We start from the raw sequence: 15313 nt of genomic DNA on the forward strand, positions 1-15313 counted from the left end.
TGTGTCCCCTGCATTAGCAGGCAGATTCTCAACCACTGTGCCACCAGAGAAGCCCAGGCATGGTGCTTTTGGGGGGAAAATTCCTTGACAATTTTCTCTATTTCTTCTACAAACAAATTGGTCTGTTGAAGCTTTCTATCTCTAATGGGGTCATTTTGGTAAACTGTGTTTTTCTAGGTAATTATCTATTTCATTCACATTTTCAGATTGATTTGCATAGAGATTTGCCAAGTAGTCTCATGGAGTTTTAAAATTTCTACTTTTTAATAGTTATTTTCCCATTGTAATTCTTAGTTTTTATTTGGATTTTCTCACTTTTTTTCTTGACTGAGTTAGTTAGTGGTTTGTATATTTTGTTAATTTTTCTAAGAAACAGGATTTGAACTCTATGGATAAATTGCCTTCCTATTCTCTATTTCATTAATTTCTGATTTTATCTTTATTCTTTCTTTCTTTGTGACTTATTTTGTTTTACTCTGTTGGAGTTTTTCCTATCTTTTTGAATTGGGAATTTAATTCATTTGGGTTTTTATTTTTATTGATATAAGTGTTTTAGGCTATGAATTGTCCCTTATTATTGCTTTAAATGCATCTTATAAGTTCTGTCATGTTGTGTTTTCATTACATTAATTAGTTTTAAAATGGTGAAAACCTGGGAACCTTTAAGTAATATAACTGCCCAAGCCAAAAGAATTAACTTCAGTTCTGAGTGGGCTGTCCTATAAGTCAAGCCTTTTTTTCTCTTTTTATGACTTCTGATTCTGCTGCAAAAAGCACCAGATTTGGTAACATATGTGGTGCCTATTTTTTAATGAGATAACATATATTTATTATCAATTAGTCAACAATGGTTATTGGATATCTTCTATGGGCCAATTACTGTGCTAGGCAGAACTGGGGAAAGACAATGAATAGCAAGATAAATATGCTTCTTATCTTTGTGTGACTTTCTAGTCTAGGCAGGAAGATATATTAAACCAATCATTTCAGATAATTTTAAACATTACACATGTGCCAAAGACATTATGGTGAGGGAAGAAGTGAGAAAGGCAGCTGAGGGTGGCAGTTGCTCTGGGTTTCTCCATCCCCCACTTTTAAGCTAATGCTTATCGAGTGATTGTTATATCTCTGGCAGTGAGTTAAATGATTTTTATCTATTAACTTATTTAAGCCCTATAGTAACCCTAAGAGTTGGCTACCTCTACTCTCTGTTTTTGCAAAGAGGGAAACTGAGGCTGAGAGGATAAGTGTCTCAGCCTTGATTGCAAAGCTAGGAGTCATCAGAGCGGGGATTTAGCACCAGGCAGTCCATATTGTGCAGTCTACTCTATGCTATCTTCTATTTCACAGCTTGGGCTTCCAAGTAAGATTTTGTTTGAACAGGGGCTTCTTGTGCTTTAAAAAAGTTTGAAAACCAGTAGCACAGTGGAGAGAATGCCAAGATAAGGATATGTAGGGGTCTTTGGGTTGCCACTGACAATATAACTCAAATTAGCTCAGGTATAAAGGACTGTCTATTGTCTTATGGTTTCCAAGGAAGCACTGACAGGAACATGATTAGCAGGACAGGAACACAGCGGAGACTTGGGAGAAAGTGCCAAGGCCAGACTCAAATGTCACCAGGGCTCTCTCTGCCCAGAAGTCCTGCCTGCTTCTCTCTGCACCTTCCCCTACTCCTCTCTCATGGCAGCATCTCCCCTCAAGATGGAAGTCATGGTGGCCAGCCCCCCAGAGTTTTACTTCCTACCCCTGCTGCCATTTCTCAGTCACAGCTTGGAAGTTCTCAGGGAAAAATTGAGAGGCCTGGCTTGGATCCAGTGCCCACCCCAGATCAATCAGCTGAGGCCAGAGGTGTGGTGGGGAGTAAGAACATGGTGCCTTCAAGGCTGATGGGTGGCCCGTAGTGGAGGTGGTGTAAGAAACATGGTCCCAAAGTTAGAAGACCTGGGACAGGGTCACTAGAGCTCCTCCCTATTTGGGGCCATGTGCATTGAGTATAATAGGCATACCATAGCCCCTTCCCTTAAGACAGTCCCAGTCCCAGTTAGGGGAATTACAGACTGTAAACCCCTAACTCTGATATTATGTGCTCAATATTGTGCTACAGGTCCACACTGTGATCAACGGGAGAAAAAGGATTAGGGAAGGTGTCCAGATAAGTATTCCTGAAAAAGAGCATAGCCTAGCAGAGACAGGAATTCCCATGTTGGAAACGAGGTGGAAGAGGAGACTCAGGGGCAAGAGAGTGAAGCCTATTTAAGAAGCAAAAAGCAGTTGCGGTACCTGTCTGCAGACGAGCGGCTGCGAATGACCTCGCTGCCATGTTTACAAGTTAAGGGGCTGAGACTTGATCCTTTAAGCTAGGGTCCCAAACACTACCTGTTTTTGTGTGGCCCCTTAGTTAAAAATGGTTTTTTACAAATGATTATGAAATCTGTAATCATTTTACAGGTAATCATAAATTGATTTGATAGAGAACACTGACTTTGAACTGCAGCTAAGTGAAATTTTATCCTCCCCCCAAAAAAAGAAATCCATTATTTTCATTAGTAGAACCAGATTACCCAAAAATGTACTTATTATTACTATACTTTAAATTTCATCGACAAAAGTTTATGGACATTTGTTTCCTCTCTTGCTAGGTTAAGTACCTACATAGTAGCTCGATTTTTATCTCTTGGCCCACAAAGCCTACAATATTTACCACCTGCCCTTTGCAGAAAAAGTTTTCTGAACCTGGCTCTAAGCATCTGGGAGCCACTGAGGGAATTTTAAGTGGGGCATAATAGGTCTATATTTGTTCTTTGGATTTTTTTTTTTTTAATCACTGTGAGGACAGTGTTGAGAATGAAATGGAGTGGCCCAAGAATCGAGACAAGAGGCCTCAGTTTTCTTGTCTGTAAAACAGAGAAAACAGCAACCCCAACCCCTCCTTCACTCCCACAGTTGTCCTGAGGCCAGTATGAGGCAACGTGAGTGGGGCTGCTTTGGTAAGTGTCAGGCCCTGCCTGGGTGCAGAGTGCAGGCCACTGAAGGGCCCAGATAGAGGAAAGGGAAGAGCTGTCCTGGCCAAGGCACACCACCTGCCCTTGGGAGTCTCCACTTTACTCCCCCTTCCTCATTTCTCCCCTGAGGAGGGTAGATGAAATATGGAAAAACTCTTCTGAGGATTCAGCCTAGACACTCAACTCCAGGCAGGGGAGGGACCCAGGAATAGGGGAGGGGGGCAAATGTTAGCAGACGTGCAAGAATTTGAGTTGGAGCCACACAAACCTTCATGTGGCCCTGCTGACTCCAGTGGGGCCAGGCTCGTTCCACTACTGACCACACACTGGTGGCCAGGCTTATGGCTGCTATGGCAGCTCGTACATCGTTCCCAACCCTCACAGCAACCCTCCAGGTCAGACCTTAGTAGCTCTGATTTACAGACAAGGGGCCTGAGGCTCCTAGAAGTGAATGGTCTATGGGTAAGTTACTGTTAAATAAAGCCCACATTTTCCTTAATGCCAGTGGTTTGCCAAGCGTGGGTCTTAAACCCCCTGCATTAGATTCACCTTCTGAACCAGAGGCTGGGGCAAAGGGCCAAGGGACCTGCATTTTAGCTTCCAGGGGGAAGTTGAAAATCACTGCTCTGGGCCCCAGGCCCACCCACGGGGCTGAACATCAGCTCAGCTTCAAGAAACTCCAGGTTTCATCACTCCCAGAGCCTGCAGTGGAAGTTGGTGACATTTTTACCTTTCATTTGGCCTCATTAACCAATCAGTCCTAAAAACAATGATTTTGACTTTTTTTTTTTTTTGCGGTACGCGGGCCTCTCACTGTTGTGGCCTCTCCCATTGCGGAGCACAGGCTCCGGATGTGCAGTCTCAGCGGCCATGGCTCACGGGCCCAGCCACTCCGCAGCATGTGGGATCCTCCCGGACCCGGGCACGAACCCGTGTCCCCTGCATTGGCAGGCGGACTCTCAACCACTGCGCCACCAGGGAAGCTCTTGATTTTGACATTTTAAAGCTATCTGGCCACTTGCCAGAGTCAGAGAGAAAAGGGTAGAAACGTGTATGTCTGCAAGTCATGGCCGCTGTGGTACACACAGTCCTCATTTCCACTGGTCCCCACGTACACACCTGAGGACAGGGCTGGCCACTTCATGAATACCAGGTCACACACAGCGCTTTAAACGTGCCTCTAACATCTACTCCTGAGCTGGACTTTCTCAGATGCCGTATTTAGTGCTGGGCTCTGCACAGCCAGCAGCAGCAGCAGCTCTCAAAAGCCACTGGCCCAGTGTTTCTCTTGTTTTTATCACAACAACAGCTGCATCCCCCAAGTTTTCAACTCTGGAGCAGGAATCCATTGAATCCTGGACTTTCCAGATGTGCTCTCCTGTGCTGAATGGCCCAGGCATGGTTCTTTGGGCATGGAAAACAGGAAGGCATGAGAAACAAAGCAGACAGTGGGATTAAGTTACTGAAAAGAAAACCATATTATTGATCTTTCTTTCAAAGGCATCTGCAGGGGAACATTGGAGAATTCTGTTGGCTCCAGATGGAAATTTCCACTGTGAAATTTCCCATTTTTGCAACATGGAGAACTAGATTTTCATCCAGGTAAAAGACTGCAAACAAGATTTCACAAAGACTGTTTCCTAGGTCAGAAGCATCTCAGGACTAATCCCAGGCCCAGTTACCAGGGTTGGGTCCTGTCTTAATCTGGCCTCCCTTTTAGGTACTGTCATCATCAGGGTTCCATCCACCACCTGATTACTTTATAGCTGTGAACATAAACATTTTCCATAAAAGAATAACAATTATATGTGACCTCTCTCTCCAAGAAATTCAAAGCCCACTACGATAAATCATTTGAAGAAAGGCAAAAGAAAATGGTTTTTATTCATAGGTTGACTGTGAGAAAGCCAACCCTGGACAGGTCTTACGTGGCCACAGGTCAAGTCTCTAGAACAGACTGTCAGGTCCTTGCTGTTCCTCCAACCAGCCAAACACACAGAGCCTTCTGCAGACGGCTGTATTTTTTTTTTTTTTTTTTTTTTTTTGCGGTATGCGGGCCTCTCACTGTTGTGGCTTCTCCTGTTGCGGAGCACAGGCTCCGGACGCGCAGGCCTAGCGGCCATGGCTCACGGGCTTAGTTGCTCCGCGGCATGTGGGATCCTCCCGGACCAGGGCACGAACCCGTGTCTCCTGCATCGGCAGGCGGACTCTCAACCACTGCGCCACCAGGGAAGCCCAGACGGCTGTATTTTATACATGATTCATGTCCTGTCATTCCATCAGAGGCCCACCTAGTTTCACTTTTCCCTTTAGCTTTTGTGGTGTTTTCCTTGTTGCCCTGGATACCAGGCAATCCAGAGCCAAGTTTGGAGTCCCCGCAGAGCCCTGTGTTAGCCCATACTGCTTTCAAGGGTACAGTCTCATTTGTCCTTGATCCCTTGATCTTGATTTTTCTAATCATCTTTGATTAACCCACTGCTGGGCTGCAGCAATCCACCTCAGATCCTTTTTGAAAGAAAGGAAGGTCATAATGACATTGATTTCATATACAGAATCCTGTTCTTGGTTTGAGAAGTGTGCCTGGAGACACTTCAAGCACTCATTAGTTACTTGTAGATGTTTGTAAATTGGTTGATATAGTATAAGAATGGAAGCTGATGGTTAAAGGGGTCAAGGGCTTAACCTTCTGTGGGGAAAACATGGAGCCTCCCTTGCCTGCTACAGGCTGGGTGGAAATCAGAATTCCAGGTCTCCTGGCAATAGGATGCCCTGTGTCGTCAGCTGCCAGGAAGAGTTGCTCTCCTGGGGTTGGGCCCCCTAATTATGGCAGCCCAGGCACAGCACCTCCCACCTTCCCTGTCTCTTAGAAAACGTATATAGGCACCGAACACAGACTGCCCAGGACAAGGCTACATTTGCCATGGAAAGCTCCTCCAATATGGGAATGCTTACCATGGCTTCGTGGGTACACAGTGCCTCAGGAGTTCCTAAATTGGCATCAAGGTCTGGAGGGTGCAGAACTGTGGGTGTGGACAGACCATCCTGGCCTGAGACCTTCTGGTGTTTGTCAAAACCTCATTGGATGCAGGCGAACTGTGAGTTTATGGGTGGATTGCCAGGGACGGAGAGAAAGGCAAAATCTCCTACCACATAAATTCAGTGTGACCTTTAGCAAGTGGAAAGAGTGATGCTGGGAATGGCTGGTGTTACTGCACTAAATCAGGAGGGACTGGGCGGGATGGCCGAGCTCCACGTCAGGAGGGAGCTGAAAAGCTTAATTTTAAAGGGGGCTCGATTTCTTGCTCTATCTGGCCCAGAAATAGGCGAGCCCAGCTTTTCTATAAACAGCTGGCTGTCCACTCTAAAAACAAAGCCTGAATTTATATGTGGGTACGCAGCAGGAGAGCCCTCCACAGGAAGTCCTGCCGATGCATCTGTTCTCCAAATATTTGTGTTGCAGTTATCCTGGAGAAGGATGATGGTAGCTTGCTCCAAGACAGTGGCCAGGGGCTGGAGCAAAGTCATGGGGGAGTCAAGGGACGTCAGTAAGGATATAGAACCCATGGCACTTGGCAACTCAGAGGTGATGAGTAAGGGAGACAGCAAGGATGACACCTCGACTCCAAGACAGGCATTGCAGATACTCAGGGAGAGCTTTTTAGACGGGCCGCTCTGAGCAGCTCTGTGAGTGGCAGCGCCTGGGCCTCCCTCCCTTTCTTCCTCCTCTCCCATTTCCCTTGTCCCGGGGCCCCTGGTCCTACTCTATCTGTATTTCTTTCATGGGAGGCTTCCTACCCACCTGTGCAGCAATCCTTGGGTCTCAGAATTAGTGGGCTTCCAGGTAAGGGAGCTACAGGTGCGTGTTTGAGTGCATGTGTATGTGTGTGTGTGTGTGTGTGTGTGTGTGTGTGAGAGAGAGAGAGAGAGAGAGAGAGAGAGAAAGAGAGAGAGAGAGAGAGAGAGAGAGAAGAGTGAGAGCGAGCGGGGCAGGGTATGCTGCCTCAGACACTTGCCACTCCTCCTGCCTGAAACCCCCACCACCTCCCCCCAACCTGGTGCTTTTCACATGGCTGACTCCCTGTCCTGAAGTTTTCAACTCGAATGTCACCTCAGAAAGGCCTTCACTGACCCAAGTACCCTCTACCACTACTGACACCACCCCCCCTTTATTCTTTCATAGCCCATGTTCTTTTTTCTTTTCCACAGCTCTTATCATGAATTGTTATGCTATGTTTGTTTACACATTTTTAAATGCCTGGCTCCCGCACTACACTGGAAACCCCCATCGTCTGCTCCATCACTGAGGTGGACTCAGGGTTGGTGTCTGGCAGGTTGCTGGCAGGGGCTCAGCAAACATCTGCGGGAATGTGTGCCTGCAGCAGAAGACGCAGGTCCAGAGGACAAGGCTGGTTTCTGAGAGGCTTGGGAAAACCAAGCCCCACCCCCATGTGACCCTGTTTCTATAGGACAATGCTGTCTGATGAACGGTATCTCGGTTTGTCCTTTCATTGCCCCAAGTAAGTGATCATTTCTGCTTGTCTTGTAAAGATTAGTAAATGAAAAGCATATTTGTGTTTTTCTAAACATTTAAGACATTTCATACTTCCACGTATTTTGGCTTCTGACGTCTTCTTTTCTTCTTAACACTAACCTTGAGAATTGACATGAAAAGCATATTTGTGTTTTTCTAAACATTTAAGACATTTCATACTTCCACGTATTTTGGCTTCTGACGTTTTCTTTTCTTCTTAACACTAACCTTGAGAATTGACATGAAAATAGCAGCACAGTTCCTGGGTAACTTTTCCTCCACGGACATACTCTAGCATCAGATAATATGTGTAAAGAAGAGTAATGATTTCAGATTCTGAGTATTAGAATCATTTGAAATTTTTTACCTTTCTCTGGCTTTTTCATTTCATGTAAAGACAAAATACACAGGCTTGGCACAGACCCTTCCCAGGCAAGAAAAAGTATGTCTTTCTCCATTTTCCATTATTGAGTTGCATAGCCTTGCAACTGAGATGGCTCTTTAGCTGCAGCCTGGCTGCAACGCCTCTGTTAATAAATAGGATGTGTCCCAGCAGCACTTTCGTTGTTGGAAATTTCCCAGTAGAGATGATGATGTGATTTCGGGACTTAAGACTGAAGGTTGAGGGAGAAAAGGAGGGCTCAGGCACCCCAACCCACTTCTGTAGGGGTGTTGCCATGACAAGAAATGGCCCTGAGTACCAACTGTAGATTTTCAGAGATCCCCCAAAATCAGAAAATATGCTTCCTGTGAGTTCAGGTTATCTAAAACTGTTGTGGTTTTCTAAAGCCAGAGTAGACTAAGTCAGCTAACCTCCAAGCCGCAACTGCCACTGAGCCCACACAGGGCTCAGTCCACACAGGGAAGGGTGCGAGCTATGTCCACACAGGGAAGGGTGCGAGCTCTGGGGCACAGCGGTGGGCTGCAGCCAGGAGGACAGCAAGCCAGTGCCTCCTATCCCAGATTCCTTGGCTCCTGGGCTCCTTAGAAATCTAACTTTCAAAACTCAAAGTCGTGTCAAATATAATTTTTAAGGTTCTCATCAAATGCTTAAGACTGTGTCTTAACTCCCCTGGCTTTATGAATGACACCTAAGAGAAAACAGCACCTGGGGGACAGCACTCTTTCTTTCTGCTATTGAATGTGCCCAGATTATGATGGTGTAGGTCTGTAACACTACACCCACAATGGAGCTTCCCTACCAGAGGTTTCAGTAGCCCTGTGGTCCAGCCATGTCCTAAGGTTGTCATATAAGAATTTCGGGGCTTCCCTGGTGGCGCAGTGGTTGAGAGCTCGCCTGCTGATGCAGGGGATACGGGTTCGTGCCCCGGTCCGGGAGGATCCCACATGCCGGGGAGCGGCTGGGCCCGTGAACCATGGCTGCTGAGCCTGTGTGTCCAGGGCCACAACAGTGAGAGGCCCGCGTACCGCAAAAAAAAAAAAAAAAAAAAGAAGAATTTCGTCAGTTGACCTTTTGCTTTACTTACTTATTCATTCATTTAGCAAATATTGCATCTTAGGTGCTAGGGACTGTGCAAGGCCCTGGGACACAAAGGTGAGCAAGACAAACATGGCCCCTTTGGGGACAGCTTGCAGGCTGCTGTGAAAGCTCAAGTTCCCTTTTGTCTTCCTGCAGGGAGAGAGAGAGGAAAGCTCCTTGTTTGGTATCTAAGGTATAATAAAAACACAAGTGACTTCTCCCAACCCCTGCAGGTAAAATCAAAGAGAACACAAGCAATATAATGGCTTCCTAAACTTCATTTGGGTGCTCAAAATTTGTTTTTTGTCCACTCAAAAGGAAAACGAGAAACACCCTTTGGAGGCTGATTTCAAACCAGAGTGCACTGGCCTCCTTGGAAGAATCTGGAGAGTACAGAATACCTTTATTTATGATGGAGAATATTCTCCTATCGAGGTTTGAGGAGTTCTGTACTTAGTTCAGCGAGATGTTTACAATGCCTGGCTGCCAGTAGGTTCAATTAACATTTATTGACTTTGTCTCTAATACCTGTTTTTAACAAAACCTACCTCACGCAAAAATGCTTAAACAAATTTAGCTAAGAGCCACAGAACACTGAAAAAATTCAATTTATGTTTCTTAGATAAATATATAGCTATGTAAGACGTTTCCTAGTAAAAGTCAGTAATGGATTATTTCACTTTTTAAAAAATGCAGCATTTGAAGACAGGTTCAATTGCTGGATGAACCACTTTTTCCTGTCTCGGTGCCTGGTATGGCCTCCCTGGGCATTGTCATCCCAAAAGGGATTAGGGCTGAGGGTCTGTTTCCCTCTCCTAGTTGACATTCCTTTGCATCTCTTCCCTCTTCAGCTAGAGTTTTGTGCAAAGTCCCTTAGTGAGTGTAAGTAGCCTTAAAAAAAAAAACCCTTAATAACACCAGAAAGAGAAGAGTCTTGACTGCTGGGGCATAGGGGTTAGGATGGGGATGGGCTCACCTCTCCCTGGGCTTGATTATTGAAAAGGGCTGCTTTACCCAACCATGACCCTCTCTCCTAACTCCACTCTGTCTACTATCATTAACACCCCCAGTGAAAATGAGCAACAAGGCCTGGGATAGATGTGGTTAGCAGAACCAGTGAGAATCCGTGTAAGTCCTGTCAGCTGCCATGTCCTTTTCCCCAGGAATCGTGAATATTCAGCTAATAGTATACTATCTCCTTCCCTAGAGGATGAGGGGCCAGGGAGAAGAAACTTCAATAACCAAAGGAGCATGATGGAAATTCCTCCTGAGTTTCAGATTTTGGAGGCCACCTCTTAAGGCAGAGTGTCCTGAGACCTCAGATTTTCTCAAATAATCGTTATAATCTCAGTAAAATTCTAATGCTTCAGTGAATGAATTAACACCATTGCCTGTCAACATCAGCTCGTCTCAAAATGAGCTGCATCTGAGGCACTCATAAATATGTCAACAGGGAAGTTTGGGTGGGTTTAAAATTAGACCCGATCTTTTACACCGGGTGAAGGTATTCCTGGCCAGGTAGGAGAAAATGAAGTCTGTCCGGCAAGATGTATTAGCCCTGGAGAGAGGCCTCTCCCCGACTAACATGGATGAGGGAGAGCATGCTTGCTTCTCGCACGCTGTCCCCATCTGAGCCTCCTCTGCCGGGCTTTGGGTGGCGAGTACCCAGGCTCCCAGCAGCTGTGAGCCAAACGGGGAAGAGTGCTAGAAGAGGTTACATCAAGTGTCATGAGTGTCCCTCTCCATCTTCTTCCCCTCAAAGCAACACAGAACTTTCTCAAGGTTCCTAAATTTCCAAGGTCACAACAAACGCTCTGTGGATCAAAGCAATGCTAGCTCCAACCCAGGGAGTGAGCAGCACGTTGCCTAGGCCAAGCCGATTCAGAAATTCCGGGGATGGCTGGGCGGAAGGGCTAGGATCCTTGCCTTTACAGAGTTTGGATTATATACTAAATGGAATAACAGGAAAATGTTTACTCCTTTTTTGGTGTTATATAATCCAGTTAAGAAATAATGAATATTTTCTGTTATATAAAAAATCCTGCCATATTTTCATCTAATAATATTTCCTTCCTCCAAAAGACAACCACATTCTCAGATTCCAGAATCACATTCTCAGTTCCTCAGATTGAACCAAACACTCAGATGGTCTTGATGTTTTCCACAGCTCATAAAGACAAAGGATTTTGGCTGCCTGCGTGTTAATTTTCCCAAAGACCTAAAAACAGTTGGCCAATCAGAATGAATACAGTCTTTAGTATGATGTCCCCAAACCCTCACACTTTTGTGACTCAAGCTGTTACCATGTAGAAAAACTAATTCAATCTTTTAAAAATATGAAATAGGGCTTCCCTGGTGGCACAGTGGTTGAGAGTCCGCCTGCCGATGCAGGGGACACGGGTTCGTGCCCTGGTCCGGGAAGATCCCACATGCCGCGGAGAGGCTGGGCCCGTGAGCCATGGCCACTGAGCCTGCGCGTCCGGAGCCTGTGCTCCACAACGGGAGAGGCCACAGCAGTGAGAGGCCTGTGTACCACAAAAATAAATAAATAAATAAATAAAAATATGAAATATTTCAGATATAAGGAAAAGTACGAATAATATAACAAACACCTCTGAGTTTACTATTCAGTATAAGAAATAAAACGTGACCCATACAGTTGAAACCCCCTCCCCACCCCATCTCCAGATAGCTACTATCCTGCATTAGATATCATTCTCATCTTTATTATTTTACTATGGTTTTATTTTACACACAAATTTGCACACACATTATATGCATTCATCTCTATTTTCTTTTTCCTCTCTACTTTATAATCATGAGATTCATCCATGTGGCGACATACACACATCAAAAATTTGCGTGGTATCATACATAAACAATACACATATATCACAGTTTACTTATCCATTACTAAATATTCCCAAATTGTTCTACAAAATATCCCCAAATTGGTTGTACCAACTTTAACACCCACTATCAGTACATAAAAGAGTTCTTGTTGCTTCGTATCTTTGACAAAGCTTGGTGTTATCATTATCAGACTATAATTTTTGCAGTTTGGTAGGTGAAGGAGCAATCTCATTGAAGTTTTAGTTAGCATTGCTGGTTACTAGGGAGCTTAGGCATGGTTATTAGCCATTCTGTTTTCAACTTCTTTGAATATCTGTTTATATCTTTAGATCATTTTTCTGTTGGTAGGCTTTTTTTCTCATTACCTTACATGAGTGCTTTATGCTAATCCTTTTCCAGTTTTGTGCAAATATTTCCCCTCAGTCTGGTTTGTCTGTACCTTGCCTAGGGTACATTTTGGTGCACAGATGTTTTGAATTTTAATATAGTTAAATTTCATCAGTCTTGGTTTGTCTGGATCTTGTCTAAAAAATACTTCCCTACCTCAAGATCATAAACGTATCCTTCAATATTTTCATCTATAAGTTCCAAGTTTCAATTTAACACTTAGTTCCCCCAATCTATCTGGGATTAAATTTTGCGTTTGATATGGGGTAGGGATCCATTTTCTTCCATTTGGAAAACCAGTTCCATTTACTGACTAGTTCAGCTCTTCCTCATGGACCCTTCAGGGCCACTTCTGTCAATCTATCAAGTATTAGACTCTCTGCCATGTTCTGTTGATATATTTGTCTGTCTCTGGATGAAAACCACACTGTCTTAATTACTCTAGTTTTATAAAAGGTCTTGACATTCAGCAAAGCGAGCTCCTCCATCTCATTCTTCTTCAAAATTATTTTGACCATTTTGGGCACAACTCTCATCTCTATCCCTGGCCCAGTATAAGCAACCAAATGGCAGGACGATAAGCAGAAGGGAGAAATCAAGCCAAAGCCAGTCCTGGATAATATACAGCTGAATATTTAACTCCTAAATAAATCAACTCCTAAGAAATTGCTGCATAGTAATGAATATAGAAAGCCCATATAAGATAAAGCTCTTCTTTACAAAATAGCAAAAACATTTTAAAAAGAAGAAAAGTTTTTTGGGCTGTAGCAAGGGTCATTTAAAATTAGAAACTAGAGACCCCTCCTCTGGTCAATAGCAATGTTCTTGCCTTTATTTTCTAGAAACATAACTTTTAAACACAGTTTTGCATACAGATAGTCACAGAGAGTTCTATAAAATGGTGCTAAAACTGTATATTTGTTTCCTGGATCCCTCAGGGCATCCAAATTGAAGGTCAGACTGTTCCTGGAATAAACTCAGAACACACTAATTCCGTCATAGCATGGGTCTATGAATGAAGTATTCTCTCTCCCATTTAAGGGAGACTTGATTTTCCTGCAAAATGCTCTCAGTGACATTTCCATAACCTCACAATTACTACTTGGTGTTCTGCAGTGTCTTCAGATCCAGACCCTCTTATATGGACCACAGGACAAGAGGACTCTGGCCACCCAGCAGACCATGGATGTCCTGTCCAAGTGAGTTGGCCTCCCCTCACACTATTTCCCCTGCAATCAGAATCCCAGATGAAGCTGGTTCTGTAAGGTTCTGCGGAACTTTCCATGGAAAGTTTTACTAACTGACTTCCCCATAACTCATAAACTATGCAAGCCCAGTTCCTTTGAATACCCAGTTGTGAAATATCTTCTTGCCAGATATTAGGAAGAAATTAGCTCTTGAAGAATGTCAGAAACACAGGCTGGGATTCATCCTCCTGCAGACTGGCTGCCTGCGGGTCATCTCACCTGCCAGAGGGCAAGGGCACAGAGCCCTGCTTGGCCTGCGGGAGCCCTGCCTCAGGCTGCCACTGAGAGCCCTCTGACTTCACCTTGACGGCCGGCCTTCTGGTTTACAGTACGGCACAGCCTGCGTACACCCAGAACACGCGGACTGACGGCCAAGGCCCTGTTCAGGGAAGTGCCGCAGGCGGGACACAGCTAGCGGGGTGTGGCGGGGGGCTGTCTCGGAGCCCACCCGCTGGGCCCAGGCCCCTTTAGCAGCTGAGGGTTGACTGTTTCAGCTCATCAAGAATGGTCACAAGGAATTAGCAAATGGGAGAAGGAACCTTGCGTTTTCTGTTCCTCCCTCCTGAAGCTCCTTCACGAAATGTAGCTCGGCAACCACCAGGCTTGTCTTCACAGCCACGAAGACTGGGCGCAAAACACGGGGAGGTCGAGGGGCGCCCCACTCACCCCACTCTCTGCTTGTTCGCAGGGCCCCCGAGAAGGCCGTGAAGCCTCGGCAGCCCCCAAGACCCAAGGCGGCCTTCTGCACCGGCGGGCTGCAGCACACCATGCTGGGGAAGGCCAGGTCCAACGCAGCCGACTAAGCCCACCCCCACCAAAAGCTCTGCTCATGCCTGCCTGGGTGCTGACACTTAGGGTGCTCTATGAATCTCTCTTCATCCAGAAGGTGGACTTCAACAGTCATCGGACAGATTTTCTAGGCTGTTTGCTCCAAATGCAACAGCGATCCCAAAAACCTCCCATGGGCCACCTTTTGACAGTGGATGCCCTTCCCGGTGATCTGGCGCTGCTATAAAGCATTTTTCTTTTTACCACCTTAGTGGTTTTTCTTGCCAGCAAGAATTTTTACCCACCAGCACTATTGTGGCTGAAAGGCTTCTCTTCAAAAGTTCGAAACTTCCTGTGTAGGAAAGTAGACTCAACATCTGATCGTGTAAACACACACACACACACACACACACACACCACACACCACACACACACACACACACACCACACACCACACACACACCACACACACACACACACACACGTGCAGGCCTGGAGTCAGATCTGGAGTAGTAAGATTCTGGGGAAAGCCCTTTCTTATAGGAAGGTAATAGGGATTCAGAATAAAATGCTAATAAAAGGAAATTTGGAAGTCCTGGGGTCAGTATGTGTTTGTAAAATGAAGCCGCCTCAGAGCTCCTTGGAGCCTGGAAAGGGGCACCGAGGAAGCTTCTCCTCACTCGTGCACTCAGACACTTACTGAATCTGGCTGAGCACCCAGGACGTACCACACGTGTGCTAGAAACTGAGGGCACAACAAACAGGACAGACACACTGTCCCCGTCCTCTCAGAGCTTGCCATCCAACATGGACACTAGTCATTAAACATATAATAGTGGAGTTGGTTGATGACAACTGAGGGAAAGAGCCCAGTACCACGGGGTAGGTGATAAAGGGCCCTGACTTTTCCTAGAGGTCAGGGGAGGCAGGTGTAAGGGAGTGAAGAGAGCTGAGCAGGAGTGAGGCAGGCACGGAGGAGCTGCAGGGAGGGATGCTGACTCCCTGCTGCTGCCAACTGGGGCCACCACTCCAGGCAGGAGAC

General features: G+C 45.6%; 1 protein-coding gene across 9 annotated transcripts in view; it reads left to right on the top strand.

Annotated features, from left to right (window-relative positions):
• Positions 1-14863, top strand: part of TTC23 (tetratricopeptide repeat domain 23) — a 125247-nt gene extending 110384 nt beyond the window's left edge. For 8 of the 9 annotated variants that reach the window (XM_059058534.2, XM_067029541.1, XM_067029535.1 and 5 more), the window contains 2 exons: positions 13373-13455; positions 14192-14863. In XM_059058534.2, coding sequence (XP_058914517.1) covers positions 13373-13455; positions 14192-14306 — 198 coding nt within the window. In that variant the 3' untranslated portion in view covers positions 14307-14863. Of the gene's footprint in view, positions 1-13372; positions 13456-14191 lie in introns of those variants that run through there. The other variant, XM_067029538.1, reaches the window with a different exon arrangement.
• Positions 14864-15313: the final 450 nt, after the last annotated feature.

This window comes from Kogia breviceps, chromosome 3, assembly GCF_026419965.1.
Source record: "Kogia breviceps isolate mKogBre1 chromosome 3, mKogBre1 haplotype 1, whole genome shotgun sequence".
NCBI lineage: Eukaryota > Metazoa > Chordata > Mammalia > Artiodactyla > Physeteridae > Kogia > Kogia breviceps.